Here is a 24,959-nt window from a genome sequence, read left to right on the forward strand (position 1 = left end):
TATTCTTACATATATCTGAAATCTGTGTGTGTTTGTTCCTCAGTTTCCTTCTGACTGTTGGGGGGCCTATAGTACAGTCCCATCATGGTGATTATCCCTTTTTTATTTTAACCCAGATATTTTCACTGGATGATCTTTTTCAGAAATATTATCTCTAGTTAGAGCAGCAATGTTTTCCTTAATCAAAAACACCACTCCGCCTTCGCCTTCTCTTTTACCTGCCTTTCTATCATTCTTATATCCCCCTCATACTTCTCTAACCTATTGAATACAGACCCAGAGTTGTCCTCAATTGCTGTTTTTCTGACAAGTCCTTCATCCTGGGCTCCCTCCCAGCACGAGCACATCCTTCCCGAGATAATGGACCCAAAGCTGCTCACAATATTCCAAATGCAGTCTGACCAGAGCTGATAGAGCCTCAGCAGCACATCTCTGCTCTTGTATTGTAGCGTCCTTGAAATAAATGTTAAAATGGCATTTGCCTTCCAAACTGCCAACTGAACCTGCCAGTTAACCTTCAGAGAATTCCTGAACTAGGACTCCCAAGGTCCCTTGCCTTTGAAATTTTTGAAGACTTTCCCTGTTCAGAAAATTATCAACAACTTTATTCCTTCTACCAGAGTGCATAACCTCACAATTTCCCACATCGTATTCCATCTGTCACTTCTTCGTCCACTCTTGCAGCCTGTCCAAATCCTTCTACATCCTCTGCACCTCCTGAGCACTACCTGCTCCTCCACCAACATCTAACCCATGTGCAAACGTGGTAAGAATACCCTCAGTTCCTTTGTCCAGATCATTAAGGCATAACAAGAGTAGTTGTGGGCCCAACACTGACCCCTGTGGAAGTCCACGAGTCACCGGCTGCCAATTCTGTAAAAGACCTTTTTATCCTGACTCTCTGCCTTCTGCCAAGCAGCCAATTCTCTGCCTTTACCTTGTTTAGCAGCCTGCTGTGTGGTACCTTATCAAAGGCCTTCTGGAAATGCAAATCGATTACATCCACCGGCTCTGTGTTGTCTAACTTGCTTGTTACTTCCTCAAAGAATTTGAACAGATTTGTCAGGGAAGACCTCTCCTTAACAAAGCTGTGCTGATTCTGCCCTATTTTACCATGCACTTTCAAGTACTCTGCAGCCTCATTCTAAACAAGGGATTCTCAAGCCTTAGGAATGACTACATTCTAGCTACGTAGCCTATAGTTTCCTGCCTCTGCCCCCCTTTCTTAAACACGTGTTGCATTAGCCATTTTCCAGTCATCTGGGACCCTGCCTGACTCCAGTGCTTTATGAACAATCATCACCAATGCCTCTCCAATCTACTCTGCTGTCTCCTTCAGTTATCTGGAGTGTAGTCCATCCAGTCATGGTGATTTATCTGCCTTCAGCTTCACCGCACCTTCCCCTTACCAATGGCCAATGCACTCACTTCTGTCCCCAAGTTTCCCTTGAAGTTCTGGTCGGTTGCTGGTGTTTTCCACTGTTAAAAACTAATGGAAAGTACCACTTCAGATCCGTGCCGTGCTGTGGTTCCCCATTACTACTTCTCCAGCATTGTTTTCAAGCTGTCCAATGTCCACTCTTGTCTCTTTGTAACTGTTTAGATATCCAAGAAAATTGCCTGCAGCCCTCTTCTGTATTAGTAATATTTCACTTCTTTCCCCGTCCCCACCTTTTTTTTTAAAAAGTTATTTCTGTTTTTTTAAAGAGTTCCCAATCTTCTGGCTTCCACTGATCTTTACCACACTATATGCTGCTTGTGTTGCCTTTATGCTCTCCCTGACTTCCCCTGTTAACCAGGGTTGTCTCATCCTCCCCTTAGTATTTTTCTTTTTCCTTGGGATGAATTTCTGCAATGTCTCCTGAATTAAACCAGAAACTCCTGCCATCGCTGCTCCACTGTCTTCGCTGGTCGGCTCTCCCTTCCAATCAACTTTGTCCAGCTTCACCCACATGTCTTTGTAGTTACCTTTACCCAATTGTAATCCTGTTACATCTGATTCAGTCTACTCCCTCTCAAGCTGCAGGGTGAACTCTATTATGTTATGGCCACTGTGTCCTAGGAGTTTCTTCACCTTTGAGCTCCCTAATCAAGTCTCCCTCGTTACACATCACTAAATCCAGAATTGCCTGTTCCTGAGTGGGCTCTACCACAAACTGCTCCAAACAAAAAATCTCTCACATAATTCCACGATTTCTTGAGAACTGCTACAAACCTGTTTTACCCAGTCCACCTGCATATTCAAGTCCCCATTGATTATAGCAACAGTTCCTTACATGCTTTTATAATCTACTGATGTATTTTCTCCCCCACATCGTGACAATGGCTTATGGCTTGTACACAAGTTTCTTCGGAGTCTTTATTCCTTTGTGGTTCCTGATCTCTACCTTCATGGATTCTACACCTTCTGACTCTATTTCGCTGTCAATTTAATTTTATTTCTTACAAACAAGGCAACCCCTCTGACTCTGCCAGCCCTGAACCCCCTGCAGCCTTTTCTCTGATACCTACAACATTGTGAATGCCAACGTTACTCTGGCATACCAGCTGATTTACCTTGTTCTGTAGACCGTGTGTATTTAGTTACAAGTCCCTCAGCCCTGCGTTAATTGTCCATCTTCTTATATTTGTCCCCTTATCTGTTGTGCCTGAAGTTAGATTCCTGATCCTTTCCATACTTTCTGTCTTGCAACATGTTGTGAAAGCTTTCACCTGTGCTGAGCACTTCCCCATTTTGACTTTTCCATAATTTTGCATGCAGCTGAAAAACAACCCCTGTTTTAGTTTAAAGTCCAATATATAGGCCCTGGTTATGCCATTCTCCAGGACTCTGATCCCAGTATCATTCACATGTAGCCTGTCCCTTCAGAACAGTTCCATCCTTCCCCAGTACTGACTCCAATGTCCAGTGAATTCAAACCCCCTGTTTGCCACACATCTTACTGTTGTAATCTTGCTGACTTTATGGCTCAGGTAGTAATCCAGAGATTATTACCTTTTTGATTCTTTTAAAAGATTTATCCGAGCTGCACGTATTCCTTCAGCAGAACTTCTTCTCTCGATCTCAGCCCAGATGCCTATTGGGACGCCAGGCACCAGGTAGGTAAATCTGCCTTCGGGACTCTCAATTCTGGCAACAGGGAAGAGTCTCTATTCCCCTGACTACATTGTTTCCAATTACACTTGCATTTCTCTTTTCTCCTTCCTCATGAATGACTCCCTCTCCCACAGTGCTGTGGTCAGTTTGCTCATCCTCCCTACAGACCCCACAGATAAGAGTACAGATAAGAAACTTGAAGGGAAATTAGCAGAGACCCTGTTTGATCAGACAGTTGAGACAAACCAAGAACAGAGATGACAAAGCAGACATCTTTAGCTCAGGTAAATTAACTGAGTTACAGCAAAAAGTTGAAAATTTAAAGCAATTGTATCAAAAAGCATACACAATGAATCCAAATGTATCCCCGATTGTTATTATCTTAAAAATGATGTCTTAATGCGGAAATGGAGAACATCACATTCAGGCAGATGAGAAATGGGCAGAAGTTTATCAAGTCGTATTGCCAATGGGTTATAGAAAGGAAATGTTGCGAGATTAGCACATGAGCTACATGTATAGATTGTCTGTTTGAAATTCACATTATTTAATTGTCATCTTGGTATGTGACAACTATTCAGTAAAGGATTAATTCTGTCCTATTCAGCCACACATAAACTCCATGTAAATGTGCTTCATCCCGGTTGGAGAATTTGAGCTGTAGGCAGAGGCTGAACACGCTGGAACTGTTTTCCCTGGAGAGTGACCTTATAGAAGTTTATAAAACTATAAGGCTCATGGAGAAGTGGTGGAGCCTGGTACAATTATAACATTTGAAAGGCATCTGAGTGAGTATAATGAGAAAGCCTTAACATTTGTCCTTAAATACTTAAACTAAATGTAATGTTGAATTATAGAACACAAGAAAATAAACAGGGTAGGCAGAGAGGCATCAAGCCACAAAAGGGGGAACCTAGGATGTGCAGAAGATAAAAAAAATTTGTTCTCACCAAGTGATAACAGGATGCTCTAAAGCAATTAAGAACATTTGCCTTAACGTCAATGAATCTGTGTTAAAAAGACACAGAGTGATAACATTCACAGTTGTTAACTTATTAATTTAATGACAGTGTTTGATTGTGATCTCGGAAACTTTGTATCATCTCAGAAGCATGTCAAAGGCCTTGTAATAAACGGTCAGGTCCTATCAATTATAATGGATTCTTATTACGAGCGTGTGTGTGTGTGTGAGAGCGCGAGCATTTGGGACTTTATGATGATTTTGAGTAGCCATTATGAAATGCAAACTCTAAAATGTAATATTGATGAAGCTTTAACTTACTTGGTGTTCCTACACACCACGACTGCCCCGCAGTCAATTCTAACTCGTCAGATCTTCTGTCTTCTTGAATTTGAATCACAACCCTGCAAAGAAAGCATGTTTAATTTGAGACTAATGAATCATTTAAAATTTAACCTTTCAGCCTCAGATACAGAATGATTTTGTGCTTAAGATTAAAAAGCAGGAGTCTGTTCCTAGTTTAAAAACTATTCTAAACCTAACATTGAACAGATTCTGGCACAATCTGTCAGGAAGCCATTTTATGGTCAAAGTTTGCCCTCCTCGCTAGGATGCCATTTTATAAAACAATGATCTCTGATATGCAAGCTGTTCAAGGTTACCTTATGACCTCTCCCACTCAGTTTAGACTGATACCCCTTTATGACAGGGACCTACCTCACCAACGGGCACTGACGAGGCTGGATCTGTTTTTCCCACCTGATGGATGGCTAAGGGCCTACAGGAGTGATCAGTTAAGCGCGTACAGACCTGTTAATTAACTTCTCTTCCTTTCGAATTGTTGCCTTTCCACTGTCTGTTTAATTAAGAATAAATAAAGGGCAAGGCTAAAATTAAACTAAACTGTTTGTAAGAGGTTTTTATTTCAGACTACCAAAGTGTATGATCTCCAGGACGAACCAAGAGAGGCTTATAGATCCGAGTCCACAAGGGATTCTATGGGCTGTCTCAAATCTATACTTTAACAATATGAACAGGAATGGTTTAGAGGGAGATGGGCTAAGTGCTGGCAATGGGACTAGATTAGGTTAGAATATCTGGTCGGCATGGACAAGTTGGACCATAGAGTTTGTTTCCATGCTATACGTCTCTATGACTCAACAAATCTTCGGTAACTCTTGCCCTGTCAGTGAGCACAGTTTCCCTCCATCTCTGTACTTAACCCATCCTTCATAGATGGTTCTTGAAACAATGCAACGATGTGGCCTATTTGTCTATCTTCATTGTAACTTTGAAGATGCTCTTAATAATTACAGATTTTAATGTTGTTCCTGAATGTCTATTTTGGATGAGGATTCAGTTTATCTATCTTCAACACTGGTGTGTCAACGTCAATGGGCTACATACCTTCCGTTTGTTAGAGACAGCTGGTCACTTTGTGCTTTGAACTGAGGAAGTATTACAGTGTCTTAGTCCCTTAGGTGTTTTTCTGGAGGAAGACACAAGGACACCACCTGTAAATCAACATGAGGCTAGTCTGGCAATATTGAACTGATCATTGTCATATTCATTGAATCTTCATTAGGATGTGTGTTGTTTTTTTTCTTTAAAGCCAACAACTTAATCAGAATTAAGTTGATCTGATTCCATTGTTGCCCTGAGCTGCTCTGGTGTTGTGTGATTTTTAACTTGATATCAGTTGAGTGAGATCCAGAAACTGATCAACAACTGCCCAGCACCATGAATGGGAGTACTCAATCACCAGGATGCTTATACAGTTCAACATCCAACTCCCTGTTGGAAATGGGAAAAATGTTTTCTAATGTTTCTAATGTTTTTACCAAGACCCCAGTATGTCCTTTTACAAGAATAACCCATTCCTACCGTTGGTCCACACTATCTCAAGAAAGAGCGGGAAACAGAATGAAATTAAGACAGGGTTCAGAGGATTGCAAACCACAAGAATGTGCCACAGCAGCTTCCTCCCACTCTGTCTCCCTCAGCGGGCCCACACACAGCCCGAGAAAGGCCTCTCTCTTCCCCCCCGCCCGCTCACTCCAAGTTCCGCGACCAGTTCCTGCTTCACTCGGCCTCTTACAAACAGCCCCCGGTTCTCCCTGAACTCACCCCGAATCAATCCCAGTCTCGGAGCCCCCCTCTGTGTCCCAGGCTCCCATCCCGATGTGCTGCTGGAAGGAGCCTGCTGTTCCTTCACTTCCCTGGGCGCTGATCTCTCCATTGCGGTCTGTTTCAAACAAACCTCTTGCACTCACTGAGTAAATGCTCCTCAATGGCAGCACTAAGAGAGGGCCTCACACATGTGCTCCTCTACTCAGGAACAGTCAGCTTTGGGGAGAAAAGTTAAAAATCACACAACACCAGGTTATAGTCCAACAGGTTTAATTGGAAACACACTAGCTTTCGGAGCGCCGCTCCTTCATCAGGTGGTAGTGGTGGGCTCAATCCTAACACACAGAATTTATAGCAAAGATTTACAGTGTGATGTAACTGAAATTATACATTGAAAAATTATGCCTTTCATCTGTTAGAATATCATGACAGTTTCACTTCTTTCATCTGTAAATCACAAAACCTTTTTTGAAAAAGTTGCATTCTCAGGTTAGCTGTTAACAATGGTGATAGCTACACAATATGTTGAAGGTGTTAGCCCCCTGTGTTCTCTGTCTATGCCATGATGTTTAGATGGATTCTAATCTAAAAAGTGAGATAACGGAGTTTTACATCAATTCATGCAGTTTTTGAGCTCAGAATTGTACATGAACGCATGCACTTTTTGAGTAAATTACAATGTAACCCTGCAAGTACAAATCCATCCCACATAATATGTGTGTGTGCATGTGGGTCTTTGTCTGTCTATGTGTGTGTGTCTGTCTGGGTGGGGGTTGTGAGTGTGAGAAAGTGTGTGTGTGTGTTTAGTGAGTGCAGAGTGTCTTAAGTCTGTGAGGGGATGCATGTGTATGTGTGTATCTCCATAAGGGTGTGTGTGTGTGTGTGTGTGTGTATAGTGCAATAGTGGTCACCTGTAATGTGACATGAACCCAAGCTTCCAGTTGAGGCCCTCCCTATGGGTACTGAACTTAGCTATCAACCTTTCCTAGGCCACTTTTTGCTGCTGCCTGTCCCGAAGTCTGCCTTGGAGGATGGTCACCCGAAGGTCCGAGGTCGAATGTCCTGGGCCTCTGAAGTGTTCCCCAACTGGGAGGGAACACTCCTCTCTGTTGATTGTTGTGCAGTGCCCATTCATCCGTTGCCGTAGCGTTTGCTCGGCTTCCCCAGTGTACCATGCCTCCGGGCATCCTTGCCTGCAACGTATAAGATAGACAACGTTGGCTGAGTCACATGAGTACCTGCCGTGTACAAGGCGGGTGGTGTCCCGACGCGTAATGGTGGTATCTATGTCCACACTCTGACACGTCTTGCAGCGCCTACCATGACAGGGTTGTATGGAGTTGTCCTAAGAGGCGGGCAGCTTGCTACGAACAACGATCTATTTGAGGTTTGGCAGTTGTTTAAAGGCAAGTAGTGGAGGTGCGGGGACGGTCTTGGTGAGGTGCTCATCGTCATTGATAATGTGTTGCAGGTCACGAAGAACCTGGTGTAGTTTTTCAGCTTCTGGGAATTACTGAACAACGAAGGGTACCCTGACGGTTGCAGCACATGTCTGTCTCCTGAGGAGGTCATTACGGTTCCTTGCTGCGGCACGTCGGAACGATGAGTTGGGAATCGTACCCCGTTCTTGAGGGCATCCCTGAGTACTTCCAGGTATCCGTCACATTCCTCCTCTTCTGAGTAGATCCGGTGTACGCGTAGGACTTGTCCATAGGGGATGGCTGTTTTAATATGTTTTGTGTGGAAGCTGGAGAAATGTAGCTTTGTGAGGTTGTCTGTGGGTTTGCGGTAGAGTGTGGTGCTGAGGTGTCCATCCTTGATGGAGATGCATGTGTCTAAGAATGAGACAGATAGTCGAGAGTAGTCCATGGTGAGTTTGATGGTGGGATGAAACTTGTTGATGTCACTGTGTAGTTTTATCAGTGACTCCTTGCCATGAGTCCAGAGGAAGAAAATGCTGTCAATGTACCTGGTGTACAATTTTGGTTGGAGATCCTGCATAGAGAAGAAGTCTTGTTCAAACCTGTGCATAAAAATGTTGTCATATTGGGAGCACATTTGGTCCCCGTGGCTATTCCATGTGTCTGGATGAAGAACTGGTTGTCAAAGGTGAAGACGTTGTGATCAAGGATAAAGTGGATGAGTTGTAGGATAGTGTTTGGAGGCTGGCAGTTGTTGGTGTTGAGTACTGAGGCTGTTGCCGTGATGCCATCATTGCGGGGAATGATGGTGTCGAGTGCGGAAACGTCCATTGTGATGAGGAATGTTCCCAGTTCGACTGGTCCGTGGGTGCTGAGTTTCTGTCAGAAATCCGTAGTGTTTCAACAGAAACTGGAGATCCCCTGTACAATAGGTTTCAAGATGCCTTCTATGTAGCTGGACAGATTCTCACATAGGGTCCCATTGCCCGACACGATGGGACGTCCTGCTGTGTTGGCTTTGTGTACCTTTGGAAGGCAGTAGAAGCCACCTACACGAGAAGTACGTGGGATGAGAGCACGTAGGGAACTCTGAAGGACTGGATCCAAAGTTCTGATCAGTGTGTTTAATTCACGGGTGTGTTCTTTGGTCGGATCAGCTGGTAGTTGCCTGTAGTGTTCCTGGCTGTTCAGTTGTTGGTACACTTCCTTGCAGTAATCTGTTCTATTCTGAATGACAATGGCTCCTGCTTTATCTGCTGGTTTGATGACAATGTTGTGATTGGTTTTGAGAGCCTGGATGGCATTGCGTTGTGAACAGGTGATGTTTTGCTCTACCTTATGGTACGGCTGATGAATCTGGCATTTTATATATTTCCTGACGGTTTGAGCATACATGTCAACCCCAGGGCAAGCAGCAGGTGGTGTCCAAGTTGACACCTTCTTTGGTCGCTCCTCTACAAATCCCTGTGATTTTTGTTTGAGTTCATCAGCGGGCTCATTGGGATCACTGCTGGCACCTTGAAAGAATTCCCAGAGTCTCATTCGTCTGATGAACTCCTCAGTGTCTGCTGCCAGAACCAACGGGTCCATTTTGGCGGTGGGGCAGAAGTTGAGACCCCTACTCAGAACTTCACTCTCTTCCGGTCTAAGGTGTGGTCCGATAAGTTGATAATAGACTTCCCCGCAGTGATTATGTTGTCTACTGTGGTTCCAGGGTGGGCTTTGCTATTACTGGTGAGAATCCAGTGTTTTGCTCTGATTTTAAAATTGATTTTAAAATTGCAAGTATTCCTGCAGTGTAGATAAGAGGCTATTCGGCCAATCGAAACTCTACTGTTGTGCAACCTGGTTATTCCATGGAAAGAATCGCATCGTAACTTTGTAATAGGATGTAGCAGCCGCATTAGACCATTCTGCCCGTCCAGTTTGTTCTGCCATTCGATGAAACTTACTCTTGCGCCTGCTCCCCGTAACCTTCGATCCTCTTTCTCGTGAATACCTGTCTATCTCAGTAATGTTATCAATGTGTACTTGGCTCTCCATGCCATGAATAATTATTTTTATTTATTGTGCAACCCAGATGTTAATGTTACGTATTACAGTATTTATATATCCCAGGCATAACACTCAGCTGTTTTGTCACTGGGAGCCTGCAGATGTGTTACGTGGCGCGTTGTTTCCACCTGCCCGCTCAGGCAGTGATAACAAATTATCTTCGGGCAAGTAATAATTTGGATGAAATAAAAATTAATGATAAAGTGTGGTTCTGTAATTTTACCGGTGTACACTGTTAAATTTTAAGATGTTTAAATCGGCGGTTTTTCGATTGATTCACGGCGGATAAAAGTTCGGTTGCTCATCGAGAGCGCAGGAAGCGATAGAGGACATTAGAACAGTATTTCTCTTGGAATTTAATTAAAAACAAAAACGGAAGGTAGCAGCAGTGAATTTGCAACTAATGAGATCTTCATTCAGGGATTGCGGAAACATAGTAATTAGAAGAGTGACGTTCACATCAAATTTTGGTATTGGGTTAGATATTTCTGGAAAATCCCCATCTCCTCATTGATTCCCTTTGCGATAACATGGCTTGGTGAGGTGGATGCAGTAGAGAAAAGGGGAAAAATGGCGCCAAGAGATCAACGGCTTATTTTCAAATTTGAAAATGCCTGCCATCACGTATAAAAGAGCAGGAGGTTATAGAGGAGAATACACAACCACGTACACGTTGATTATGTGAAGTTTAGTTTCGTAATCGAAAAAACAATCTCACTTTACCGTATTCCCTCCTTTCACGGCTAAAAAATGACTGACTGCTCTTGAACACGCTCTCTCTTCAGCGGCAGGCGAAAAAAAAAAGAGTGGATATGAACCGAGCAGAGAATAAATTGCAGAGGTGTATGCTGCAGAGACAGCGGGAATATTCAGCTCTTACTGATGCGGTTAAAGGAAATGTGAAGCCAAACCCGATCGGGAACATCCGTGACACTATTCTAAACTCATAGAACATTACACAGTCACTGCCTGAGTGAACAATGAGAAATAATGTCGTTCCAGACACTTACAATTGTATTCAATGATAGAATCTTCCCCTGCTGCCAGACAGTAACAGTATCCAATAAAAAGGAGATAGAAATGTAGCGATGTCAGGTACAACGGCCAGGGCTCTACACAATTCAATCTGACAGAGTTCAGCTCCTTTTACAGATGCTGTGAGTGGCTCTTAAAAGAGCCTTTGAGTTGCTAGATTAAAGGATGGTCTCTTCATTTTTTAGCAGATCCAGCAGCGGAAGTTTTCTTGGGCAGCAGCACGGCCTGGATATTAGGCAGCACCCCGCCCTGAGCGATGGTCACCCCTCCCAGCAGCTTGTTGAGCTCCTCGTCGTTGCGCACGGCCAGCTGCAGGTGCCTGGGGATGATGCGGGTCTTCTTGTTGTCCCGGGCCGCGTTGCCGGCCAGCTCCAGGATTTCAGCCGTCAGATACTCCAGCACCGCAGCCAGATAGACCGGCGCTCCGGCACCCACACGCTCAGCATAGTTACCCTTTCTCAGGAGCCTGTGAACACGGCCCACCGGGAACTGCAGGCCAGCCCGGGACGACCGAGACTTCGCCTTGGCGCGACCTTTCCCACCGCCCTTTCCTCTTCCAGACATAGTCACAAGCACTTTCAGAAACTGCTGTAATCTCCCACATTGCGGTCTCTTATACCTTCGGGAGGACTGGTGGGGCGGCCATTTCTGATTGGTCAGCATCTAATGTTGTTTGAATTCCCAATCAGATATCTGCCTCATTCCCCAATCGGGAGAGGGCACGGGGAGGAGGGCGGAAAGTACCAGCGCCAACAGCTTTCTTTTAAATTTGAAAAGCCCGCCAATTTCTAAACAAAGAAGTATGTTTTACCCGAATAATGAAGTACAAAAAAGTGAGGAAGTTGAAAAAACATTAATACTCATGTTAATTTACTTTTAGTTTACAAAATGAATAATTCACACGGTCTTACTCTCCCTCATTTGCCGATCTGTATCTGATCATTTCTGATTTTGAAAGTGGGTTAATTTCTAAACCTTGAGAAGAAGCTGAAACAAAACAGGCCAAACATTGCAGTCTGCAACCTGTCTTTTCTTTTCACATTTCCGTCCCACCCCGATATGCTGATAAAGCAGCACACAGCATTCTTCCGGCTCAGCATCGAGGGCGAACACGTTTAAGACAATATTTTAAATCTGTCCTCCCTTATCGCTCGATCAGATTCAGCTCCACGTTTCAGTCCGGTAGCTGTGTTGGTGTTCTCTCAGTTCGATTTGAAAGTCTCTCACCGACAGCAGGAAGATTTATTTTGCATTGCGAAAAATCGGATCAAACCCGTGGATTGGAAATGTAAAGTAAATCACACGGTAAAATGCATCAATCGTGGGGCAGAAAGACGTGGGCATTTGTCTGCCAGGTGTGAACAAGCAAGATGAAAAATGACTCACTGGCGCTTGATTTGCTCTATCCACCCCACTCCCGAATAATTTGCAAAGCACTTGTTAACACAAAAACATATAGCACTAGAAGTTAAAACGCCTTATCAATAATCACATGGAAACTAAAACAAAGAACTCATATAGAAATGGTTCAGCTGTCTCAGGGATGTTGTGGGTGGCTCTTAAAAGAGCCTTTGGGTTGTGGATGTGTGTCTCAGTACAATGCGATCCTTCACTTGGAGCTGGTGTACTTGGTCACCGCCTTTGTGCCCTCCGACACGGCGTGCTTGGCCAGCTCCCCAGGCAGCAGCAGCCGCACGGCGGTCTGGATCTCCCGGGAGCTGATGGTGCTGCGCTTGTTGTAATGGGCCAGGCGGGAAGCCTCCCCCGCGATGCGCTCGAAAATATCTTTGACGAACGAGTTCATGATGCTCATGGCCTTGGAGGAGATGCCGGTGTCGGGGTGGACCTGCTTCATCACTTTGTAGATGTAGATGGCGTAACTTTCTTTCCTGGTCCTTTTCCTCTTCTTTCCGCCCTTCGCTGGCGCCTTCTTAATAATTTTCTTCGCGCCCTTCTTGGAGGGTTGCTGTGCTTTCTTCTCATCAGCCATAGCGCCGCTCACTTTCAGTCACAGAATAAGAGAAAGTGGGCTCGGAGCTCCCTTTTTATAAGGTAAAAACAATGACTGCAGATGCTGGAAACCAGATTCTGGATCAGTGGTGCTGGAAGAGCACAGCAATTCAGGCAGCATCCGAGGACAGGCAAAATCGACGTTTCGGGCAAAAGCCCTTCATCAGGAATAAAGCTCCCTTTTTATAGACTGACGGCGTCAGCAATGCTAATGAAAGATGGGGGAAAGCCTGGGTCCTAATTGGGTAGTTTTCACGGAGTCATTCCCAAACATTGAGTCTCTCTGATTGGTTAGTGAGATCCAATGTGAATCTGCAACGAAATGTGATGATGATTCTGTTCATGTCAGTCTGACTGACGGAGATTTGTTTTGTGTCTGTGATACAGAAAGTGACTGTCGTATTGGCTCGGTTTCCTTTTGCTTGTTGTTGTGCTGATGTGTTTCTAGCTCCGCATGTCTGTTTCTGTTTCTCTGTATAGGCTGGAATTAACACAGAACTTGTCACGATGTGAAAAAAAAAGCTCTCATCCATTCGAAATTGCGATTACATTTGTTGTCAAGTTACACAAACCACTGGAACTTGACTGAATGTTTTCTATGCTTGGGGTTGATGCAACTCGTTCTCAATTGCACGGAGTTGAAGAGAAATGAGAAGAAAAAGTTTCGATGTAATACTTTTCTTGAGTCATGAGTTGAGTCACGTCTTGACTGTGGGATGGATATATTTCTGAGACCTTGACTGATAACTGTGGGCCCAGAGACGTATCGATAACTGTGTGCTTTGCAAGTACCTGCTGTGTAACTGAACCACGTTGCTGCACTTTTCATTTAGGCGTCTTGCAGGTTCATGCAGGGATTTATAACATTTTTCAGTCTTATGCGAATGCCTGTTAACCAGCAACTATTAGCATGCCATACATATGTATCACTTTAACTTTATATCTGTCGAGTCCTAATTTACATATTTTGCATTAACTCAACATCTGTCCAATGAGGCTCTGGTCCTCCATCTAATAGTCAGTGTTATTTCAAGACAGGTTTTATTCTGTAACCATCAAACACTGATGTGAGCGGTAAAACGTTACATTATTTGCCAGCCACTTAGAAATATTCCTTCAATCTGTGTCCCCAGGAGAAAGTGAGAACTGCAGGTGCTGGGAGTCAGAGGCTTACGCCCAAAACGTCGAGATGAAGGGCTAATGCTTGAAAGATCGATTCTCCTGCTCCTCGGATGCTGCCTGACCTGCTGTGCATTTCCAGCACTACACTCTCGACTCCAATCTGTGCCCGTCTGTTTCTAGGATGTATTTTTTGTAAACTCTATTTCACAGTCTTAACATATTACTGGACTGTAACTCAAACCTTCTGAAGTGTACCTTGTTGCTTTACTCTGTCGGTGTCAATTTTGAAAGTACCAAATACCACTTCGGATAGGCTCAGGTAGGACTCACTACCCTCCACTCCCAAACCCTATGAATATCAGCTTCTGCAATTTGAAGTTGGGTTTGTATTTATAACTGCAGCATTTTGATAAAGGATAATACTTTGTACATTGTTACTGACAATATCTGCAATGTCACTGCGGATGTTACATTGTTTATGCCAGCTTCTAGCTAATCAATAGTGGTATTATATCCTAACAATTTATTGCTTTGCAAGTGACTCAGTATTTCATTCTGTAACTGCCAGTTTATTGTTTCTAATCTTGTATTTACTCAGTTTCAGTCAATCACTGGCATGACAGAGAGCAAATATCTCAACATCTCAAAGTTTCTGATGAAATGGATGGTTAATCTTTTTTTTTCACTCCATCCTTAATACATCAGGGTAACTTATAACTGAATCGATCAGTATGTGATCTGTGTGCACACACATCTCAGAAAGTTAAAGATAAAGTGTATGGTGAATGATGCTGCAGTGTATATGCTGTAGTTATTAATTTCTTTCAATCTTGTGTCACTTGAAATATCTCAAAGCAGAAGACCATAAGAAGCATGAGAATTCTGTGACATTTCTATCTGCCTGTGTGTACTCTGTCATGAGAACAGATCACAAAGGCTTTAGTTATGGTCTTCATCTCATTTTGATGTTTAGTGCCCATAACCAAAGACTCCCTTATGTATCAAAAATGATATATGGCTACATTAGCACAAATTAAGCTGATAACTCAACCCTAACTGCTCTCTGTGGAACTGAACAAGGGGAGAATGTTCTGCATTGCTTTCTTAGACAGAAGGCTTCCTGTTCAAAACTGTGTCCCTTACTCGGGATTCTCTCAAGAGCAGTGACATACTCCCAGCATCAACTCTGTCAACTCCCTTCAGATCTTTTTTTTTGCTCTAAAGGTTGTTCTTCAAAACTCCAATGAGAATATATCCAACCATTTTATACTTACATTGAGAGCCTATGTATCAATCTGCAGCTCTAAGCTTCTGCTATGTGAATATGTGAGTACAGGTATCACCCTCTCTCAGTAAGATTCTGCTATATGCATACTTGAGTCTACTGTGTGAATATGACAGTTTCTAGTCTGTAAATGGGATAGTTTAATCAATCGTCCATGTCAGTTTCTGCATTGTTAAAATGTGAACATAGTTATCAATGTCAACCTGCCATCTTCTGCGAAGTGAACATGTGGGGGTCCATATTGAAATGTATCTATTGCTTTTAGTGACAGGAATGCATGAGTTTAATTATCATTCTTTCCCTGTCCGTTTCTTCGATATGAATGTATTGGTGTAGTTATCCATCTGTAATGATGAAGCGCTTTTAAACAAAACGTCGATTCTCCTGCTCCTTGGATGCTTCCTGACCTGCTGTGCTTTTCCAGCACCACACTCCCGACTCTAATCTCCAACATCTGCAGTCCTCACCTTTGCCTATCCATCTGTACCTGTAAGTTTCTGATCTGTGAATATGGAAGTGTAGTTATTGATCTGTCCATTAGTTTCTGTAATTTGAATATGACTGTCTAGTTTTCTATCTCTCCCTGTCAGATTCTGCCCCTGTGAATATGAGAGTGTCATTTTCAGTCTTTACCTGTCAGCTTTTGCTATGTCAATGCAATTTTAGTTATCAATCTGCCCCATTAGATTCTAGGTGAATGTAAAAATGTACTTATCAATATATACCTGAGAGATTCTGCTCTGGGAATGTGGGTGTGTTATCAAAATGTACCTGTCTGTTTCTGCAATGTGAATGTGTTTGTGCAATCATCAGTCTATCCCTGACAGATTCAACTATATGAATGGATGAGTACATCTCTACCTGAAAGTATCTGTACATGTCAGTTTGTGCTCTGTGATTAAGTGAGTGTACTTGTCTCTGTTTAACATGACACTTGCAGAAACTGCAGGAGCTCTATTTACTTCAAATCTCTGTTGCTCAACATGAATAAGATTTTATCTATTGCCATCCATGTCAGGGTGGCATGGTGGCACAGTGGTGCCAGGGACACAGATTCCATTCCAGCCTTGGTTCATTATCTGTGTGCAGTTTGCACATTCTGCCCGTGTCTCCATGAGTTTCCTCTGAGTGCTCTAGTTTCTCTGCATGGTCAAACATATGCAGGTTTGCTGGATTAGCCATAATAAATTATCCTGTATTATTCAAGGATGTGCAGTGTCAGTGGGTTAACTATGGTAAACGTGGAGTTATGGGGATAGGGTGGGGTCTACATCAGCGTGGGATCCACTTTGGAGAGTTGTTGCAGGGGGATGGGCCAAATGACCTCTATCTGCACTGGAGAAATTCTATGTACTGTAAATGAAAGTGCGGCTTTTTCTATCATTGTCAGTCTCGACAGTATAAAGCAGTTTGGATAATTTCCACAACTTTTATTCAATGGTGTAGTTTTTGATTGTAAGTTATATTCTGCATCTGTATTTTGAATTTATTATTCACATGTTTATAACCAGACCACTTTATGAGAGCTTTCGCACTCTGTGTCCAATAACCTCTGGGTATCTGTCTGAATGTGTACCTCTTCATGTCAATATTTGATTTCCTTTTGGACAGGTATGATGTTTTGGAAAGTGTTGGGGGGGGGGGGTGTGATGGCTGTTCATGCTACGTTCCCCTGAGAATCCAAGTTTCTGGTACTGAGACTGGCTCTAATGCAATGAGGGGTACATCGGCTTCCAAGAGATTAATTGTGTTAGGGGATTCTGTAGTCTGAGGTACAGACAGACGTTTCTGTGGCCAGCAGCGATACAGCAGAATGGTGTGTTGGTTCCCTGTTGCCAGGATCAAGGATGTCTCAGAGAGGGTGCAGAATGTCTTACGGGGGAATAGGGACAGTAAGAGGTCATTGTCCACATTGGAAACAGTGACATAGGAAGGGAAACGATTGAGATCATTTATTGTATCCGTTGCTCCCGATACGGTCTCCTCTACATTGGGGAGACTGGACGCCTCCTAGCAGAGCGCTTTAGGGAACATCTCCGGGACACCCGCACCAATCAACCAAACCGCCCCGTGGCCCAACACTTCAACTCCCCCTCCCACTCTGCCGAGGACATGGAGGTCCTGGGCCTCCTTCACCGCCGCTCCCTCACCACCAGACGCCTGGAGGAAGAACGCCTCACCTTCTGCCTCGGAACACTTCAACCCCAGGGCATCAATGTGGACTTCAACAGTTTCCTCATTTCCCCTTCCCCCACCTCACCGCAGTTCCAAACTTCCAGCTCAGCACTGTCCCAAGACTTGTCCAGATTTGTCCTACCTGCCTATCTCCTTTTCCACCTATCCACTCCACCTCCATGACCTATCACCTTCATCCCCTCCCTCACTCACCTATTGTACTCTATGCTACTTTCTCCCCACCCTCACCCTCCTCTAGCTTATGTCTCCACGCTTCAGGCTCTCTGCCTTTATTCCTGATGAAGGGCTTTTGCCCGAAACGTCGATTTTGCTGTTCCTTGGATGCTGCCTGAACTGCTGTGCTCTTCCAGTACCACTAATCCAGAATCTGGTTTCCAGCATCTGCAGTCATTGTTTTTACCTTTGGGGAGAAAAGGTTCCATCCCAGATACAGCTGGGGCTGGAGTGAGCTGGAGGCGGAGCTGGATGATCAAAGACATTGCCCTGCTCTGTCTGTCACTCAGTTTCCTCTGAATTCTGAATTAACACAGAACTTACCACTGTGTGAAAAAAAACTCATCCATCTAAAATTGACTTTACATTTGTTGTCAAGTTACACAATCCGCTGGAACCTGACCGTGAGTGTTTTCTACGCTTGGGGTCGATGCAACTCATTCTCAATTGCACGGAGTTAAAGAGAAATGAAAAGAAAAAGTTTCTGTGTCATACTTTTCTTGAGTCAAGAGTTGAGTCTCGTCTTGAGTGTGGGATTAATATATTTCTGAGAATTTGATTGATAACTGTGGGCCCAGAGACCTATCGATAACTACTTAAGCGTTGTGCAGCTTCATTTAGAGATTATAGCATTTCTCAGTGTTGTGCAAATGCCTGTTAATCAGCAACTGTTAGCATGATATATATATATGTGTCACTTTAACTTTGTATCTGTCGCGTCCTTGTTACACATTTTGCATTAACTCAACTGCTGTCCATTCAGATTCTGCTCTTCTCTGTAGTAGTCAACTGTGTTACTTCAAGAGAGGTTTTATTCTGTATCCATCAAGCACTGATGTAAGCAGTAAAACGTTATGCTATTTGCCAGCCACTTAGAAATATTTCTGCAATCTGTGCCCCTAGGAGAGGTGAGTTCTGCAGATGCTGAAGATCAGAGGGCTTATGCTTGAAACATCGAGATGAAGGGCTTCTGCCCGATACATGGATTTTCCTGCTTCTCGGATGCTGCCTGACCTGCTGTACATTTCCAGCACCACACTCTCAACACCAATCTGTGCCCATCTGTTTCTGGGATGTAAACCATTTTTGTAAACCCTATTTCACAGTCTTCACATGTCAGTATGTTACTGGACTGTAACTCAAACCTTCTGAAGTGCTCTGTAGGTGTCATCCATTGACATAAGAATGTGTTTCATGTAGTACCTACAATTTTGAATGTACCAGATAACACTTTGGAGAAACTCAGGTAGGACTGACTACCCTCCACTCCCATACCCTATGAATATCAGCTTCTGCACACAGACAGTCACCCAAGGCTGGAATCGAACCTGGGACCCTGGTGCTATGAGGCATCAGTGCTAACCACTGAGCCACTGTGCCACCCCAAGAGCAGGGGTGAGATCTCCAGGGAGAATATGTCCAACCATTTTATACTTACAATGAGACCCTATATATCAATCTGCAACTCGCAAATTCTGCCACGTGAATATGTGAGTACAGTTGGCACTCTCTCCCTGTCAGTTCTGCGATGTGCATACTTGAGTGAAGTTATCTGCCTGTACCTGTGGGTTTCACTCACTGAATTTACGAGTCGAGGTATTACTCTCTCCCAATAAGATTCTCGTATATGTATACTTGAGTGAAGTTATCACCCCATACCTGTTGGCTCCTGCTATGTGAATATGACAGTTTTTGCTCTGTGAATGTGATTGTTTAATTATCAATCTGTCCATGTCAGTTTCAGCACTGTTAAAATTTGAACATTGTTATCAATATCTCCGGTGGGGGTCTACATCTGGGTGAGATCCGCTTTGGAGAGTTGTTGCAGGGGGTTGGGCCAAATGACCTCTACCTGCAATGGAGAAATTCTATGGACTGTAAAAGAAAGTGAGACTTTTTATACCATTGTCAGTCTCTGACAGTATAGACCAGTTTGGACAATTTCCACAACTTCTATTATATGGTACGGTTTATGATTGTAAGTTATATTCTGAATGTGCATTTTGAATTTATTGTTCACATGTTTATAACAAGACCACTGTCTGACAGCTTTTTCATTCTGTGTCCAATAATCCCTGGGGATCTGTCTCAATGTGTACGTTTTCATGTCAATATTTCATTTCCCTTTGGACCACTTGAAAACAACGTTCAGTTGTTTTGTAAGAGGTGTGTTCTGTTTTCACTTTGTGGAAATGAATTAAATTGTGATATTTGTTTCAATCTGACACTTGGCCTGCTATCTAATTCCTCCAGTTTGGACAAACAGAATTGGTACATGAATTACATACAGTCGTAGAGTCAGACAGCAAGTTTAAACCATGGTGAGATAATTGGATGAATACTTATTCTGAATGTTTATTTACTTCTTTCCCTATTTAACTGGAATATATTGTGACCATGCAATAGGGGGCTCAGTATTTCTGAATAAACAAGTGGAGTTTACTTTTTGACCAATGTGATACCATGCATTTAAATTTGATTAGAAGTTCACTTGTACACTGAGACTAACATATTTCACTCTTACCCTGTCCTGTTTAACTTCATTAATAAAAAGCTAGCTCTCCCAACTAGGCGATCCTTGTGGGCATGATTTTTCTATTTTTGACTATCACCTGATGAAGGAGGGTCGTTCCGAAAGCTAGTGCTTCCAATTAAACCTGTAGGACTATAACCTAGTGTTGTGTGATTTTTAACTTTGTACACCCCAGTCCAACACCAGCATCTCCAAATTATCAGAAATGTAGGCAGAGTAGATTGAGAGAATCTTTCTCCCAGTGACCGATGTGTCTAAATCCAGAGGACACAAATTGAAGTTGAGGAGAAAACAGCTTTGAGGAAATGTGAGAAAAATATTTTGACCCAGAGGGTGGGTAAAGTTTGGAACGTTCTGCCTGAGAGGGTGATTGAGTACTCTCGCAACATTTAAGCAGCATCGGAACGTGCTTTTAAAAAGCCAATATATAGTCAGCTATGGGCCAAGTGCAGGTAAATGGGATGAATGCAGTTTGGTGTTTGTTGAACATCATGGACATGGTGGGCCAAAAGGTCTGTTTCTAAGCTGTACTCTATATCTCTATAACATCCTTGTAAATCTTTACTGTACCACCTCAAGTTTAACAACATCCTTCCTGCAGCAGGTTGATGAGAATTGTACACAATCTCCTGAAAGTGGATTCACCAATATCCTCCCATAGCCACCAGATGACCTCCCAACTCCTACACAATATTCTGAACAATGAAGGCAAGCATGCCAAATGCCTTCTTCACCTCCCAGTCTATCTGTGACTACTTTCATAGATTTGGAAGTACCAGTGTTGGACTCGGATGGACAAAGTGAAAAATGACACAAACCAAGCTTTCGTCCAACAAGTTTATTTGGAAACACTAGCTTTTGAAGCACTGCACCTTCATCAGGTGGTTGAAGAAGGAACAGTGCTTTGACAGCTAGTGCTTCCAAATAAACCTGTTGGAGTACATTCAAGGAAATCTTCTGAGGTTTCTTCGTTCAGCAACACTCCCTAATGCCCTACCATTAAATGTGGAATTCATGTCTTGGTTTGCCTTTTCAAAATGTAAACTAAACTACAAATGCCACTCCTCATCCCACTGACCCACCTGACAAGAGGTATAGTTAGTAAGTATGCAGATGACACCAAAGTTGGTGGTGTAATGGACAGCGAAGAAGATTACCTGGGATTACAACAGGATCTTGATCAGATGGGCCAATGGGCTGAGAAGTGGCAGATGGAGTTTAATTTAGATAAATGTGAGGTGCTGCATTTTGGGAAAGCAAATCTTATCAGGACTTATATACTTAATGATAAGGTCCTAGGGAGTGGAGTGTTGCTGAACAAAGAGACCTTGGAGCGCAGGTTCATTGCTCCTTGAAAGTGGAGTTGCAGGTTGATAGGATAGTGAAGAAGACGTTTGGTATGCTTTGCTTTATTGGTCAGTGAATTGATTACAGGAGTTGGGAGATCATGTTGTGGTGTACAGGACATTGGTTAGGCCACTGTTGGAATATTGCATGCAATTCTGGTCTATCGGAAAGAGATTGTGAAACTTGAAGGTGTTCAGAAAGGATTTACAAGGATGTTGCCAGGGTTGGAGTATTTGAGGTATCGGAAGATGTTGAATAGGCTAAAGGCTGTTTTCAGACGGGTAACCTAATAGAGGTTTATAAAATCGTGAGAGCTATGGATAGGATAAATAGACAACATTTATTCCCTGGGGTAGGGGAGTCCAGAGCAAGAGGGCATAGGCTTAGAGTTAGAGGGGAAGATTTAAAAGGAATCTGGAGGGCAGTTTTTTCAATGTGACATAGTGTGTGTATAGAATGAGCTGCCAGAGAAATTGTTGGAGACTGGTACAATTACATCATTTAAAAGGCACTTGGATGGATACATGAATAGGAAGAGTTTAGAGGGATATGGGCCATGTGCTGGCAAATGAGATTGGATTAGTTCAGGATATCTGGTTGGCATGGATGAGTCCAGCCGAAGTGTCTGTTTCTGTGCTGTATAAATCTATGACTATTTGGCTGGGAATAATAACATATATTGGAAATGGGGTGATGTGCATGGAGAATGGACAGAGATAAAAACATTGTAATTCCTTGGTGGTATTTGACTCTTTGTTTGAAATTGAGCTGAATGTGCGTCTAATTCATACAGCTCTGTGACTGTGAACAGGACGTTCTTTAGTCTGACAACGGTAACATACCTGCTGTTTGTTAGAAAAAACTGATCACACTTGGCTTCGCCCCGAGGGAATGTGTCCTGGTCCTTCAAGTATTTGTCTGGAGGAAGACAGAAAAGACATCTCCTGTAAATCAACATTAAGTTTGACAATATCAAACCTTTGAATGCAATATTCATTTAATAATCAGTAGGCTGTTTTTCTTTCAAACCGGAAAGTCTAACTATAGGTCTGATTCTATTCTTGGCCTGAGCTGCTCTTTGTCTGGTGATTGTAATAAAAATATCTATACCAATTCACTGAGAACCAGATACTAACCAACACGTCCACAATAGGGCAAATCAATTCAAGTGTGTATCTGGATCTGAGAGTTTCCTTATCAATCCATAGCTGTCTGTTCCTGCAAGGTGAATGTGGGAGTACAGCTGTCAACGTGTATCTGTCAATATAAGCTGTGGAAATGTGTGAGTGAATGTAGTTATCAATCTGTCCCTGTCACACTCTGATAAATATAGTTACATTTTGGCATTGCAGAGACTGACAGTTTAGATTAATAACTACGCTCACACATTCACATAGCATAAACTGACAGGTATAGATTGATAACTAAATTCATATATCCACACAGAGTAAACTTGCAGGGACTGGTTGTTAAATACATTTTATATAAATAAAATGTGTTTCACTGATGGGGATGTGAGAGTTTAATGATCAATATGATCAGTTTCTGCCCTGTCAATGTGTGAGTTTACATATCAATCTGTCCGGAAAAGTTTCTACAGTGTGTAGACTGTAGTTATCAACCTGAAGCTGTCAGTTTCAGCTATGAGAACGCAAGTGTCATTATCAGTATCTACCTGTCAGTTTCTGCTGTATGAATATTAAATGCAGTCAAATTGTACCCATCAGTTCTTCTGTGTGAATGTAGATATTGATCTCTATTTGTCTGCTTTAGCTATACCAATGTGTGAATGCAATTATCAAACAGTACCTGTCAGGTTTTGCTATTTGACACCAGAGTGTCTTTGTCAATCTGTTTCTACCACATCAATTTGAGAGAGTCGATACCAATCTGTCCCTGTCAGTTTATTTCCTGTCAATATGTGAATACAGTTATTGATCAGTACCCATCAGATTCTGCTGTGAATATGGGTGTATTAATCAAACTGTAGCTGTCAGTTTCAGCGATGTGAATGTGGGAGTACAGTTATCATTCTCTACCTGTCAATTTCTTCTTTGTCAAAGTGAGTAACTCAATCTGTACCTTTCAGACTCTGCTGCGTGAATACATAAATATAGTTATCAATCTGTAGCTGTCAGTTTCTGCTTGGTGAATATGTTTAAATAATTGTCAATCTATCCCTGCTATGTGAACGTGTGAGCTGAGTTTTTATCTGTTGCTATCAGCTTCTGCTTTGTGAATGTGAGAGTTTAGTTATCAATATTACCCTGTCAGGCTCTGTACTTCCAGTGTTTTGAGTGTATTTATTCATCTTTTCCTGTCAGTTTGTGTGACTGTAGTTATCAGCCTGTACCCTTCAGATTCTGCTATACGAACATAAGACTGCAGCTATTCATTTAATTATATCATTGTTATCACATGTCTTGAGATAAAGTATTGTTTTGTGCACCTTACAGGGAGATCATCTCATTCAAAGCCCATCAAGGTAAGAGAACAGAATACAGTGTTAAAGCTGCAGAGAAGGTGCAGACAGAGCTTAGCATCAAAATTTAGAGATCTATTCAAAAGTCTAATAATAGCGGAGAAGCAGTTGTTCAACCTGTTGGATAGTGTGTTCAAACTTCTGTATTTTCTACCTGGCAGACCAGGGGAGGAGCGTATAACTGGGGTCAGATGGGTTGTTGGTTGCTTTCCCGAGACAGGGGGAAGTGGAAATGGAGCCTTTGGATGGAAGGCTGCTTTCAGTGATGGACTGCGCTGAGTCACAACTCTCTGTAGTTTCTTGTGGTCTTGGGCAAAGCAGAAGCCATACTACGCTGTGACACATCCAAATGGGATGCTTTCTGTCGTGCAGCTATAAAAATTTGCAAGAGTCTTTATGGACATGCTGAATTCCCTTAGCCATCTGAGGAAATCTGCTTGGTGAATGTCATAGAGATGTACAGCACGGAAACAGACCCTTCGGTCCAACTTGTCCATGTCAACTAGATAACCCAACCCAATCTAGTCTCACCAGCCAGCACCCGGCCCATATCCCTCCAAATACTTCCTATTCATATACCCATCTCGATGCCTTTTAAATGCTGCAATTGTACTAGCCTCCACCACTTCCTCCTAGCAGGTCATTCCATACAAGTACCACCCTCTGCATGAAAATGTGCCCTTTAGGTCTCTTTTATATCTTTTCCCTCTCACCCTAAACCTATGCCCTCTAGTTCTGGACTCCCCCCACCCCAGGGAAAAGACTTTGTCTATTTATGCTATCGATGCCCCTCATGATTTTATAAACCTCCATCATGTCACCCCTCAGCTTCTGATGCTCCAGGAAAAACAGCCCTAGCCTATTCAACCTCTCCCGATAGCTAAAATCCTCCAAACCTGGCAACATCCTTGTAAATCTTTTCTGAAACCTTTTAAGATTCACAATATCATTCCTATAGGAAGGAGATCAGAATTGCATGCAATATTCCAACAGTGGCCTAACCAATGTCATGTACAGCTGCAAGGTGATCTCCCAACAACTGTACTCAATACTGAATGTGTTTGGGTAATTG

At 42.9% G+C, this 24,959-nt stretch overlaps 3 protein-coding genes across 17 annotated transcripts in view; all 3 read right to left on the reverse strand.

Annotated features, from left to right (window-relative positions):
- Positions 1-24,959, reverse strand: part of LOC122547789 (histone H2B 1/2-like) — a 116,331-nt gene that overhangs the window by 64,328 nt on the left and 27,044 nt on the right. The window lies entirely within an intron of this gene.
- LOC148135471 (histone H2B 1/2-like) overlaps positions 1-24,959 on the reverse strand; it is a 56,824-nt gene that overhangs the window by 25,983 nt on the left and 5,882 nt on the right. For 3 of the 15 annotated variants that reach the window (XR_015755216.1, XR_015755212.1, XR_015755214.1), the window contains 3 exons: positions 22,248-22,323; positions 5,466-5,572; positions 4,380-4,462 (listed from right to left, as the gene is read on the reverse strand). Coding sequence is in view for 1 of the 15 variants with exons in the window: in XM_087984846.1 (XP_087840972.1) it covers positions 12,309-12,689 (381 nt within the window). In the remaining 14 variants the exon portion in view is untranslated. Of the gene's footprint in view, positions 1-4,379; positions 4,463-5,465; positions 5,573-12,242; positions 13,598-13,633; positions 15,619-22,247; positions 22,324-24,959 lie in introns of those variants that run through there. The other 12 variants (XR_015755221.1, XR_015755217.1, XR_015755219.1 and 9 more) reach the window with 7 other exon arrangements.
- Positions 10,678-11,460, reverse strand: LOC148135472 (histone H2A-like). The gene has a single exon (XM_087984837.1). The coding sequence runs from the start codon at positions 11,360-11,362 to the stop codon at positions 10,874-10,876; it is 489 nt and encodes a 162-aa protein (XP_087840963.1). The 5' UTR covers positions 11,363-11,460; the 3' UTR covers positions 10,678-10,873.

The sequence above is a fragment of the Chiloscyllium plagiosum genome, unplaced genomic scaffold (genome assembly GCF_037043375.1).
Source record: "Chiloscyllium plagiosum isolate Xiang-an unplaced genomic scaffold, Cpla_swu_hap1 HiC_scaffold_49, whole genome shotgun sequence".
Lineage (NCBI taxonomy): Eukaryota > Metazoa > Chordata > Chondrichthyes > Orectolobiformes > Hemiscylliidae > Chiloscyllium > Chiloscyllium plagiosum.

Excerpts from the sequence above, each read along its gene's own strand:
- LOC148135472 (XM_087984837.1), bottom strand. The coding sequence starts at position 11,362 with ATGCTGACCAATCAGAAATGGCCGCCCCACCAGTCCTCCCGAAGGTAT.